We start from the raw sequence: 11,880 nt of genomic DNA on the forward strand, positions 1-11,880 counted from the left end.
TAGTTGTTGGTAGGTGTGAGGTTGTTGCTAGGTTGTAGTTGTTGGTAGGTTGTAGTTGTTGGTAGGTGTGTGGTTGTTTGTAGGTTGCAGTTGTTTGTAGGTTGTGGCTGTTGGTAGGTGTGACGGTGTGGCACCGTCAGATGCCGAGGGGAGGCCACACCGGATTTTATTGTTTGTGTAATAATGTGTTTTGTTATTCATTGTATGTTATAATTTCCACCTGTGGTGCCGCCTGGCTGGGAATTGAGAGCAACGCCCCGTGGGTGTGGCATCCCACTTAAAGGTGAGCACTGCAGGTGGCGAAAAGAGAGGAGTGACAGAGTGTGCTGCGTGCTGCATGGCCCTGCGTGTAGCAACTGTTTATGAAATAAACACAGAACCTCCTCACCTTGGCTCCTCTGCATCCTTTCTCGGCGGGACCCCGCCACATATGGTGTCAGAAGTGGGATCGCAGAGGAGACCACAAAAAGGTGGGGACGCAGCGGCGTGGTGGGGACGACGATTCCCCGGCAGCTCAGCGCCTCCTCCAGGTACCCCATCCTCTGAAGAAGAGGGGGTGGATCCGGGTCGCCTCGTCGGAGCATCAGGCCTGGCCAGGGGCCCGGAAAAGAAACACTACGGCGTCCAACTCGGCGCCCATGGCGAGCGGCGGACCACGCGGACAGCAGGGGCGGACCGCCGGAGCACAGAGACGGCCGGAGGCGGGACGGGCATACCGCCCGGTTCCACTGCCGCCTACGCAGGCATTGGAGGCCTGCGCGGTGATGGACAGGGGGCGGACCGACGTCTACTGGGCCGTCAGGGGAGTGCTCCGGGAGAGGCGTCACAACTCGCCTGTAACCTGCTGTCGGCGGCTCCAATCGGCTGAGGTGCCATCCGGGAGGAGACCAGCGGGGGCGTGTGGCCAATGGAAGGGCCTTTGCCGGGGCTGGGAACGACCGGAGCGGCAAACCGAGGAGCGGATCGGAGGGGTCGCCGTCCTGAAGCAGCTGCAGCCCGTGCGTTCTTCCGACGCGAGGACGCGTCTCTGGCGGATCGGCGTGGGGAATGCGCGGCGGCGGACTGCTGAGGGGATCGCCGCACACCGTCGATCTCTCAGAGGAGGGGGATGGTGTGACGGTGTGGCACCGTCAGATGCCGAGGGGAGGCCACACCGGATTTTATTGTTTGTGTAATAATGTGTTTTGTTATTCATTGTATGTTATAATTTCCACCTGTGGTGCCGCCTGGCTGGGAATTGAGAGCAACGCCCCGTGGGTGTGGCATCCCACTTAAAGGTGAGCACTGCAGGTGGCGAAAAGAGAGGAGTGACAGAGTGTGCTGCGTGCTGCATGGCCCTGCGTGTAGCAACTGTTTATGAAATAAACACAGAACCTCCTCACCTTGGCTCCTCTGCATCCTTTCTCGGCGGGACCCCGCCACAGTAGGTTGTAGTTGTTGGTAGGTTGTAGTTGTTGCTAGGTTGTAGTTGTTGGTAGGTTGTAGTTGGTAGGTTGTGGTTGTTGGTAGGTTGTAGTTGTTGGTAGGTTGTGGTTGTTGGTAGATTGTAGTTGTTGGTAGGTGTGTGGTTATTGGAAGTTGTAGTTGTTGGTAGGTGTGTGGTTGTTGTAGTTGGTAGTAGGTTCTAGTTGTTAGTAGGTTGTGGTTGTTGGTAGGTGTGTGGTTGTTAGTATGTGTGGTTGTTGGTAGGTTGTGGTTGTTGGTAGGTTGTGGTTGTTGGTAGGTGTACGTTGTTGGTAGATTGTGGTTGTTGGTAGGTTGTGGTTGTTGGTAGATGTGTGGTTGTTGGTAGGTGTGTGGTTGTTTGTAGGTTGTGGTTGTTGGTAGATTGTGGTTGTTGGTATGTTGTAGTTGTTGATGGATTGTGGTTGTTGGTAGATTGTGGTTATTGGTAGGTGTGTGTTTGTGGTAGGTGTGTGGTTGTTGGTAGGTTGTAGTTTTTGGTAGGTGTGTGGTTGTTGGTAGGTTGTGGTTGTTGGTAGATTGTGGTTGTTGGTAGGTTGTAGTTGTTGGTAGGTGTGTGGTTGTTGGGAGTTGTGTCTCAGACTACATGGGCTTGAATTGTGGTGTGCCCCAGGGATCGATCCTGGGACCCCTTCTGTTCAACCTCTACATGCTGCCACTAGGGCAGTTAATACGCAGTAATAACATATCTTATCACAACTATGCAGATGATACTCAGATCTATGTGTCACTGACAACAGGTGAATATGGGCCGGTGGATTCTCTCAACCACTGCCTCCAACAGATTAGCGCGTGGATGCAGAACAACTTTCTCCAGCTAAACTCAGACAAGACCGAAGTTATTGTTTTTGGCCCACAGAAACAAAGAGAAATTGTCAGCAGCTACCTTCATTCTCTGTCTCTTAAACCCTCAAATCAAGTCAGAAATCTAGGGGTAATCATGGACTCTGACCTGAACTTTAACAGCCATATCAAGTCAGTAACATCAGCGGCATTTTACCACCTGAAAAACATTGCCAAAATCAAAAACATAGTGTCAAAGCCAGACCTGGAGATACTTATTCATGCATTTGTCTCCAGTAGGTTAGACTACTGTAACGGCCTGCTCACCGGCCTGTCCAAACGAGCTGTAAAACAGCTTCAGTACATCCAGAATGCTGCTGCTCGAGTCCTGACCAAAACCAGGAAGTATGATCACATTAGTCCTGTGCTCAGGTCTTTGCACTGGCTCCCTGTACCTCAAAGAATAGACTTCAAAGCAGCTCTGCTTGTGTACAAGTCTCTCCATGGCCACGCACCTAAGTACATCTCTGACATGTTAGTGCCATATGAACCATCTCGTACTCTGAGGACCTCAGGGACCGGCCTCCTGTTGATGCCCAGAGTCAGAACTAAACAAGGGGAATCAGCGTTTCAATATTCTGCAGCTAAAATCTGGAACAGCCTCCCTGAAGGCGTAAGACAGGCCTCTTCTGTGTTCATGTTCAAATCTAGACTTAAAACATTTCTTTTTAGCCGTGTATATGACTGAAAGGTCCTATCTGCACCTTTCTTTCCTTCCTTTCTTTTTAAATCTTTTTTTTTCTTCCTTTTCTTTTAAAGTAAATTTTATGTTGATTATTCTATGATGTATTGTGATTTTAATGCATTTTTCTGTTTTGTGAAGCACCTTGAATTACTTTGTGTACGAATTGTGCTATACAAATAAACTTGCCTTGCCTAGATTGTGGTTATTGGTAGGTGTGTGTTTGTGGTAGGTGTGTGGTTGTTGGTAGGTTGTAGTTGTTGGTAGGTGTGTGGTTGTTGGTAGGTTGTGGTTGTTGGTAGATTGTGGTTGTTGGTAGGTTGTAGTTGTTGATGGATTGTGGTTGTTGGTAGGTGTGGTTGTTGGTAAGTTGTAGTTGTTGGTATATTGTTGTTGTTGGTAGGTTGTGGTTATTGGTAGGTTGTAGTTGTTGGTAGGTGTGTGGTTGTTGGTAGGTTGTAGTTGTTGGTAGGTGTGTGGTTGTTGGTAGGTTGTGGTTGTTGGTAGGTGAGGTGTTGTTGGTAGGTTGTAGTTGTTGGTAGGTTGTAATTGTTGGTAGGTGTGTGGTTGTTGGTTGGTTGTAGTTGTTGGTAGGTGTGAGGTTGTTGCTAGGTTGTAGCTGTTGGTAGGTTGTAGTTGTTGGTAGGTGTGTGGTTGTTTGTAGGTTGCAGTTGTTGGTAGGTTGTAGTTGTTGGTAGGTTGTAGTTGGTAGGTTGTAGTTGTTGCTAGGTTGTAGTTGTTGGTAGGTTGTAGTTGGTAGGTTGTGGTTGTTGGTAGGTTGTAGTTGTTGGTAGGTGTGTGGTTGTTGGTAGGTGTGTGGTTGTTGGCAGGTTGTGGTTGTTGGTAGGTTGTAGTTGTTGGTAGGTGTGTGGTTGTTGGTAGGTTGTGGTTGTTGGTAGGTGAGTGGTTGTTGGTAGGTTGTGGTTGTTGGTAGGTGAGTGGTTGTTGGTAGGTTGTGGTTGTTGGTAGGTTGTAGTTGTTGGTAGGTTGTAGTTGTTGGTAGGTGTGAAGTTCTTGTTAGGTTGTAGTTGTTGGTAGGTGTGTAGTTGTTGGTAGGTAGTGGTTGTTGGTAGGTTGTGGTTGTTGGTAGGTGTACATTGTTGGTAGATTGTGGTTGTTGGTAGGTGTGTGGTTGTTGGTAGGTGTGTGGTTGTTTGTAGGTGTGTGGTTGTTGGTAGGTTGTAGTTTTTGGTAGGTGTGTGGTTGTTGGTAGGTTGTGGTTGTTGGTATGTTGTAGTTGTTGATGGATTGTGGTTGTTGGTAGGTTGTGGTTATTGGTAGGTGTGTGTTTGTGGTAGGTGTGTGGTTGTTGGTAGGTTGTAGTTGTTGGTAGGTGTGTGGTTGTTGGTAGGTTGTGGTTGTTGGTAGGTGAGGTGTTGTTGGTAGGTTGTAGTTGTTGGTAGGTTGTAATTGTTGGTAGGTGTGTGGTTGTTGGAAGGTTGTAGTTGTTGGTAGGTGTGAGGTTGTTGGTAGGTTGTAGTTGTTGGTAGGTTGTAGTTGTTGGTAGGTGTGTGGTTGTTTGTAGGTTGCAGTTGTTGGTAGGTTGTGGCTGTTGGTAGGTTGTAGTTGTTGGTAGGTTTTAGTTGGTAGGTTGTAGTTGTTGCTAGATTGTAGTTGTTGGTAGGTTGTAGTTGGTAGGTTGTGGTTGTTGGTAGGTTGTAGTTGTTGGTAGGTTGTGGTTGTTGGTAGATTGTAGTTGTTGGTAGGTGTGTGGTTATTGGAGGTTGTAGTTGTTGGTAGGTGTGTGGTTGTTGTAGTTGGTAGTAGGTTCTAGTTGTTAGTAGGTTGTGGTTGTTGGTAGGTGTGTGGTTGTTAGTAGGTGTGTGGTTGTTGGTAGGTTGTGGTTGTTGGTAGGTTGTGGTTGTTGGTAGGTGTACGTTGTTGGTAGATTGTGGTTGTTGGTAGGTTGTGGTTGTTGGTAGGTGTGTGGTTGTTGGTAGGTATGTGGTTGTTTGTAGGTTGTGGTTGTTGGTAGATTGTGGTTGTTGGTATGTTGTAGTTGTTGATGGATTGTGGTTGTTGGTAGATTGTGGTTATTGGTAGGTGTGTGTTTATGATAGGTGTTTGGTTGTTGGTAGGTTGTAGTTTTTGGTAGGTGTGTGGTTGTTGGTAGGTTGTGGTTGTTGGTAGATTGTGGTTGTTGGTAGGTTGTAGTTGTTCGTAGGTGTGTGGTTGTTGGTAGATTGTGGTTATTGGTAGGTGTGTGTTTGTGGTAGGTGTGTGGTTGTTGGTAGGTTGTAGTTGTTGGTAGGTGTGTGGTTGTTGGTAGGTTGTGGTTGTTGGTAGATTGTGGTTGTTGGTAGGTTGTAGTTGTTGATGGATTGTGGTTGTTGGTAGGTGTGTGGTTGTTGGTAGGTTGTAGTTGTTGGTATATTGTTGTTGTTGGTAGGTTGTGGTTGTTGGTAGGTTGTAGTTGTTGGTAGGTGTGTGGTTGTTGGTAGGTTGTAGTTGTTGGTAGGTGTGTGGTTGTTGGTAGGTTGTAGTTGTTGGTAGGTGTGTGGTTGTTGGTAGGTTGTAATTGTTGGTAGGTGTGTGGTTGTTGGTAGGTTGTAGTTGTTGGTAGGTGTGAGGTTGTTGCTAGGTTGTAGTTGTTGGTAGGTTGTAGTTGTTGGTTGGTGTGTGGTTGTTTGTAGGTTGCAGTTGTTGGTAGGTTGTGGCTGTTGGTAGGTTGTAGTTGTTGGTAGGTTGTAGTTGGTAGGTTGTAGTTGTTGCTAGGTTGTAGTTGTTGGTAGGTTGTAGTTGGTAGGTTGTGGTTGTTGGTAGGTTGTAGTTGTTGGTAGGTTGTAGTTGTTGGTAGGTGTGTGGTTATTGGAGGTTGTAGTTGTTGGTAGGTGTGTGGTTGTTGTAGTTGGTAGTAGGTTTTAGTTGTTGGTAGGTAATGGTTGTTGGTAGGTTGTGGTTGTTGGTAGGTGTACATTGTTGGTAGATTGTGGTTGTTGGTAGGTGTGTGGTTGTTGGTAGGTGTGTGGTTGTTTGTAGGTGTGTGGTTGTTGGTAGGTTGTAGTTTTTGGTAGGTGTGTGGTTGTTGGTAGGTTGTGGTTGTTGGTATGTTGTAGTTGTTGATGGATTGTGGTTGTTGGTAGGTTGTGGTTATTGGTAGGTGTGTGTTTGTGGTAGGTGTGTGGTTGTTGGTAGGTTGTAGTTGTTGGTAGGTGTGTGGTTGTTGGTAGGTTGTGGTTGTTGGTAGGTGAGGTGTTGTTGGTAGGTTGTAGTTGTTGGTAGGTTGTAATTGTTGGTAGGTGTGTGGTTGTTGGAAGGTTGTAGTTGTTGGTAGGTGTGAGGTTGTTGCTAGGTTGTAGTTGTTGGTAGGTTGTAGTTGTTGGTAGGTGTGTGGTTGTTTGTAGGTTGCAGTTGTTGGTAGGTTGTGGCTGTTGGTAGGTTGTAGTTGTTGGTAGGTTGTAGTTGGTAGGTTGTAGTTGTTGCTAGGTTGTAGTTGTTGGTAGGTTGTAGTTGGTAGGTTGTGGTTGTTGGTAGGTTGTAGTTGTTGGTACGTTGTGGTTGTTGGTAGATTGTAGTTCTTGGTAGGTGTGTGGTTATTGGAGGTTGTAGTTGTTGGTAGGTGTGTGGTTGTTGTAGTTGGTAGTAGGTTCTAGTTGTTAGTAGGTTGTGGTTGTTGGTAGGTGTGTGGTTGTTAGTAGGTGTGTGGTTGTTGGTAGGTTGTGGTTGTTGGTAGGTTGTGGTTGTTGGTAGGTGTACGTTGTTGGTAGATTGTGGTTGTTGGTAGGTTGTGGTTGTTGGTAGGTGTGTGGTTGTTGGTAGGTATGTGGTTGTTTGTAGGTTGTGGTTATTGGTAGATTGTGGTTGTTGGTATGTTGTAGTTGTTGATGGATTGTGGTTGTTTGTAGATTGTGGTTATTGGTAGGTGTGTGTTTGTGGTAGGTGTGTGGTTGTTGGTAGGTTGTAGTTTTTGGTAGGTGTGTGGTTGTTGGTAGGTTGTGGTTGTTGGTAGATTGTGGTTGTTGGTAGGTTGTAGTTGTTCGTAGGTGTGTGGTTGTTGGTAGATTGTGGTTATTGGTAGGTGTGTGTTTGTGGTAGGTGTGTGGTTGTTGGTAGGTTGTAGTTGTTGGTAGGTGTGTGGTTGTTGGTAGGTTGTGGTTGTTGGTAGATTGTGGTTGTTGGTAGGTTGTAGTTGTTGATGGATTGTGGTTGTTGGTAGGTGTGTGGTTGTTGGTAGGTTGTAGTTGTTGGTATATTGTTGTTGTTGGTAGGTTGTGGTTGTTGGTAGGTTGTAGTTGTTGGTAGGTGTGTGGTTGTTGGTAGGTTGTAGTTGTTGGTAGGTGTGTGGTTGTTGGTAGATGAGGTGTTGTTGGTAGGTTGTAGTTGTTGGTAGGTTGTAATTGTTGGTAGGTGTGTGGTTGTTAGTAGGTTGTAATTGTTGGTAGGTGTGAGGTTGTTGCTAGGTTGTAGTTGTTGGTAGGTTGTAGTTGTTGGTAGGTGTGTGGTTGTTTGTAGGTTGCAGTTGTTGGTAGGTTGTGGCTGTTGGTAGGTTGTAGTTGTTGGTAGGTTGTAGTTGGTAGGTTGTAGTTGTTGCTAGGTTGTAGTTGTTGGTAGGTTGTAGTTGGTAGGTTGTGGTTGTTGGTAGGTTGTAGTTGTTGGTAGGTGTGTGGTTATTGGAGGTTGTAGTTGTTGGTAGGTGTGTGGTTGTTGTAGTTGGTAGTAGGTTTTAGTTGTTACTAGGTTGTGGTTGTTGGTAGGTGTGTGGTTGTTAGTAGGTGTGTGGTTGTTGGTAGGTTGTGGTTGGGCTGTCAGTTGTTCGGCAGCGCTGCATCTGACAGAATCTAACCGAGGATCAGCGATGGCCCCGGAGGCCGCTCTGCCTCAGGCTGCCTGTCTTCAATTATCCAGTTTAATTGGATGTTTCACATCTTTCTGAAACCGGCCTCATCTCATTCTTACATAGTGTTGTTTCATTCAAATGAATGCTGGAAACGAGGGATTCACACTCTGTTCAGGTCATCCCTGAACCCTCTGATCTCCTGGATTTTCTGATCTGTGACGAGCAGAGAGGCATGAAGGAAAACATGGTGTTTGCTGTAGCGTGAAGAAAGCAGTTCTGGAACAGGAACCAGCGACTGCCATCACCTAAGACCTTCATTGCGGTTCCTTTCAGGTCTTCGTCTGGCGGAGCAGCTGGGCCTGAAAGAAGACGAAGCGAAGATCCGGCATGGCCTCGGCCTTTCTCTGTGGGCCGCCGGGAACCTGGAGGACGCTCAGCATCAGGTACGAACATCTTAAAGACGCCGAACACGTCCTCTAGGTTTTACGTTTTTTTCTATGTGAGTGTCTTCCATGTAGTGATGAAGTTAAAACCCTTATAATAGCTCCTCCCACATGCAGTGGGATTGACAGGAATTGACTGTATATGAGAACTGGACTGAATGACTCCTCCCCCCCCGGCGTTCCAAACAGGAAGTGGAAAATGAAGCCAAAATGCCACAGACTTCTATAAAGCTTTCTCAGTCATTCTATTGGTCAGGAGAACCGTTCTGGATCTGATACCATTTTAAACATCTTCTCCAGTTTATTTGGTGATACTTATATCTATTCAAAATGCTGTCAGGACGCTATTTATTTAATAATTTCTGAACGTCCTTCAGCATCTGACTCTTGTTTACCACTTCAACCTTCAACCACTAGGTGGCAGCAGAGAACACAGAGCCTCTCTGAACAGCTCTACAAAACAACAAGATCTCAGCGAGAAGCTGCGTGTTTTGTTGTTATGAGACATGAACTACTTAGTTTTTACTTATCTCACTCCTGATTGGTGAGAGCAGTTGCCATAGAAACATAGTTTCGGTGTCGAGCAGCAACTTTGAGGCAGGAATTGCGTTCGGCGTAAACGTAGCATCAAGTTGACTGAAAACTTTATTGGAATTCCACAAATTTTTCATAGAAGAGTTTACCGTTTCCATTAAATCCGTTTCAAGTCGCTTCTTTAAGTTGAGTTTATTTCGGACAGTTTTTAACATTTTACCTAGTCTTCTGTTGTGTTTACAGCACCACCTCGTGGTCACAGGGGACGGGCGTCTTCCGTAAAGCTAAAACTCAGCAGATGTGTAAATATTAGTGTTGTTGTTATAACGTTTGCTTTCTCAGTTGTACAGAGCGTCTGCGTTGTTTGAGATGATTCGTAATGAGACTCAGCACAATGTGGAGTACAAGCTCTCTCTGTTTGACCTGGAAACCAGCTCATACCAGGCTCTCCAGAGGGTCCTCGTCAGCCTTGGTGAATCGTACTTTTTCCATCTTTCGATTTTCCGTCATCATTGGTTTATATGAAGTGATGTTTTCCTTCTCTCTCAGTTTATTAAACTTTACCTGAAGGTTCCTGAATAATTTTGCTGATCTTTCACTCAGGACGCCATGACGAGGCGCTGGCGGTCGCCGAGCGAGGGCGAACCCGTGCCTTCGCTGATCTGCTGGTTGAACGGCAGAAAGGAAGTCGGCAAACAACGAAGGCCGACGCTTACGTTCCAGTGACAGTGGAGCAGATTCTGGAGACGGTGAACGGTCAGAAGGCCATGGTCCTCTACTTTTCCCTGGCTGGAGGCTTCCTGTACAGCTGGCTGATTTCTCCTGGCTCAGGTACCAGGTAGTGGGAGGAGCTTGGTGATGAGGCACAACCAGAAAATAAGTAGGAATGGTGATGGAAAGACTCATATTTGAACCTGTTTCTAGCATTTATGTCCCCTTCATTTGGTGAAGTTGTTCCCAAAAGAGCCTTTATTGTCGCCTTTATTCAACTTCTACAAATCAACAATTGTTTGTTGTTTCTTTGGATTTGCATTGCATTGGATTGCATTTTCCTTTGAACAACCTTTTTCTTTGGAAACTAGAAGCCTAAAAACATGAAACGTGACCTTCAGCCGCGTACAGACCTGTTGTCTGACATCAAACTGGTCTGTGGCCTAAAAAGGTTAGACGCTTCTGCTTTGGTGGACCATGAACATTAAAGATCTTTGATCTCACAGCTAAAAGTCATCAGAAGCGTCACCAAAACCTAGAGATAAACTAAACACCAGCTGCTGTTGTTATAGTCAGATTGTATTGCGTGATGCTGAAGGAGAGGAAGCAGCAAATGAACCAGAGTAACAGCGCCCTCTGCTGTTAAAGGAAATTCCCTTCAGTGGATCAACTCCACGTCTGACTTATCCTGAAGCTCGGATCAGAAATGTTCAGACAAATGTGTCTCAGGTTCTGACTGACCCATCTTCCTATGTCGATCCAAAGGGATCCTGAAGTTCAACCAGGTCAATCTGGGCGAGGCTGGACCAGGAGGCTTGGAGGAGTGTGGGGGGAGTCCGCCGTGCTCTCTGGAGCAGTACATCTACAACGCCAGAGAGGCTCTGGGGGTGGACAGCCACCACAGCAGGTGAGTTTGTCATCTGCAGGGGAAGAAATCCAAAAACTGGCAAAGTAACCAAAGAAAACCAACAAGTCTGTCTGCTGAGGAGAGGAATGACTGAAGCTTTAGTCACATGACCTGTCTGGGGGTTGACCCGTACGGGTTCTGCAGGCTTTTGGGTTTTCCCGGTGTGTAGAGGATCGTAGAGAAGAGCGGCTGCATCTGAAGGGAAGCACAGGTGTGTCTTTCAGTTTACCTGTGGCTCATACGGCCGCCTCAAGAGACGTCAGGAAAATGGAACGTACCATTGTGAAGTGTTTGTAAGGCTAATGGAAGTCACATGCTCTCATGGCGTATGGCTGATGCACGGCGTCCTTACGCCACAGTCGCTCTGAGTTCACTACGACCTGTCGTCTGCAGCACGCCGCTAGAAAAACCGTGCATTCAAACATTTTGTCTCATTTTCTCATCGCTAACAGAGTTACTGAGGGAACAAAAGCAAGCGACTCTGTTAGAGGATTTGATGTAACATTTAGAAAAAGCTGCAGGGGGGGGGTTTGAAGTTTGTTCAAACGCGTCTCAACGGTGTTTGAATCTTTCCGTGTTTGCAGAGTTTGTTCCAACAGTGAGACGGAGAGCGAAGCCGGAGATCTTCAGTTTGAGGAGCTCGGCTCCTCCGCCGACCCCACCGGCTACCTCCGCATGGTGTCCAGAAACAACCTGTTCAACAGGTGGGGGTTAGCCGCTGATCCATCCGTCTGGTTTGGGTTTGTGTCTGTTTTTCATACGTTGATAAAAAAGAAACCAACATTTTGGCAGAACCTCCCAGGTATGGTAACACTTGGACAGATTTTGTATAAAATAACATAACAGTTATCCCGGTTACACAAATACCAAAAGCCGTCCATAAAAAAATCAAATCCAGCTCAAAGGTTCTCTCCAACAGTTTCTGCTTTCCTGACTTTTCTACGACCTTTGCTTAAAGTTGGAGCACAAACGCCGCCGTTGTTCTTGCTTCCTGTGTTTGAAATGGTCTCTTCCTGTTTAAAAACCAATCTGAGCCTGTAGGGGGCACTGTCTCACCTCTCCTTGGTCTGTGGCGTGTTCTAGGAGCTGTCACAGCGTGACCAGTCTCTCCGGCGCCACGTTCTCTCCCGTGAAAGATGGATGTTCTCCTCCTCCAGGCCGACGGAGCGGCACCGGCAAACCTCCGCTGCGAGCGCTGTACGACTTGCTCGTGGCGCCGATGGAAGGGGTACGCCCGTGTCACGCGCTCCACGCGGCGTCCGGGTCCGGCCTCTCATTCACGCTGTCCCCTCAGGGCCTCATGCACGGCGGCGGGCCTGTCGGCAGGAACAGGCAGCTGGTCCTGGTTCTGGAAGGAGAGTTGTACCTGATTCCGTTCGCCTTGCTCAAAGGCAGCTCCTCCAACGAGTTCCTGTACGAGCGCTTCGGCCTCATCGCGGTTCCTTCTCTGGCGGCTCTGGGCGCGGCGGCGAAGGCAGGTGGCACAGAAACGTCTGCTGTTTGGTTTGAAGCTGCTTCT

General features: G+C 47.2%; 1 protein-coding gene and 1 long non-coding RNA gene across 4 annotated transcripts in view; one reads left to right on the top strand and one right to left on the bottom strand.

Moving 5' to 3' along the window:
* The window catches only part of ttc28 (tetratricopeptide repeat domain 28), a 111,493-nt gene that overhangs the window by 90,146 nt on the left and 9,467 nt on the right, over positions 1-11,880 (top strand). For all 3 annotated transcript variants that reach the window (XM_023960667.2, XM_023960669.2, XM_023960670.2), the window contains 7 exons: positions 8,100-8,209; positions 9,086-9,215; positions 9,347-9,574; positions 10,220-10,361; positions 10,946-11,065; positions 11,445-11,589; positions 11,656-11,835. In XM_023960667.2, coding sequence (XP_023816435.1) covers positions 8,100-8,209; positions 9,086-9,215; positions 9,347-9,574; positions 10,220-10,361; positions 10,946-11,065; positions 11,445-11,589; positions 11,656-11,835 — 1,055 coding nt within the window. The remainder of the gene's footprint in view (positions 1-8,099; positions 8,210-9,085; positions 9,216-9,346; positions 9,575-10,219; positions 10,362-10,945; positions 11,066-11,444; positions 11,590-11,655; positions 11,836-11,880) is intronic.
* Positions 10,239-10,772, bottom strand: LOC144996702 (uncharacterized). The gene is made up of 3 exons (XR_013659559.1): positions 10,640-10,772; positions 10,473-10,556; positions 10,239-10,374 (listed from the first exon to the last, which is right to left on the bottom strand). It is a non-coding gene; the product is annotated as an uncharacterized LOC144996702 (long non-coding RNA).

The sequence above is a fragment of the Oryzias latipes genome, chromosome 12, assembly GCF_053564925.1.
Source record: "Oryzias latipes strain Hd-rR chromosome 12, Olatipes_Hd-rR_3.1".
Taxonomy (NCBI): domain Eukaryota; kingdom Metazoa; phylum Chordata; class Actinopteri; order Beloniformes; family Adrianichthyidae; genus Oryzias; species Oryzias latipes.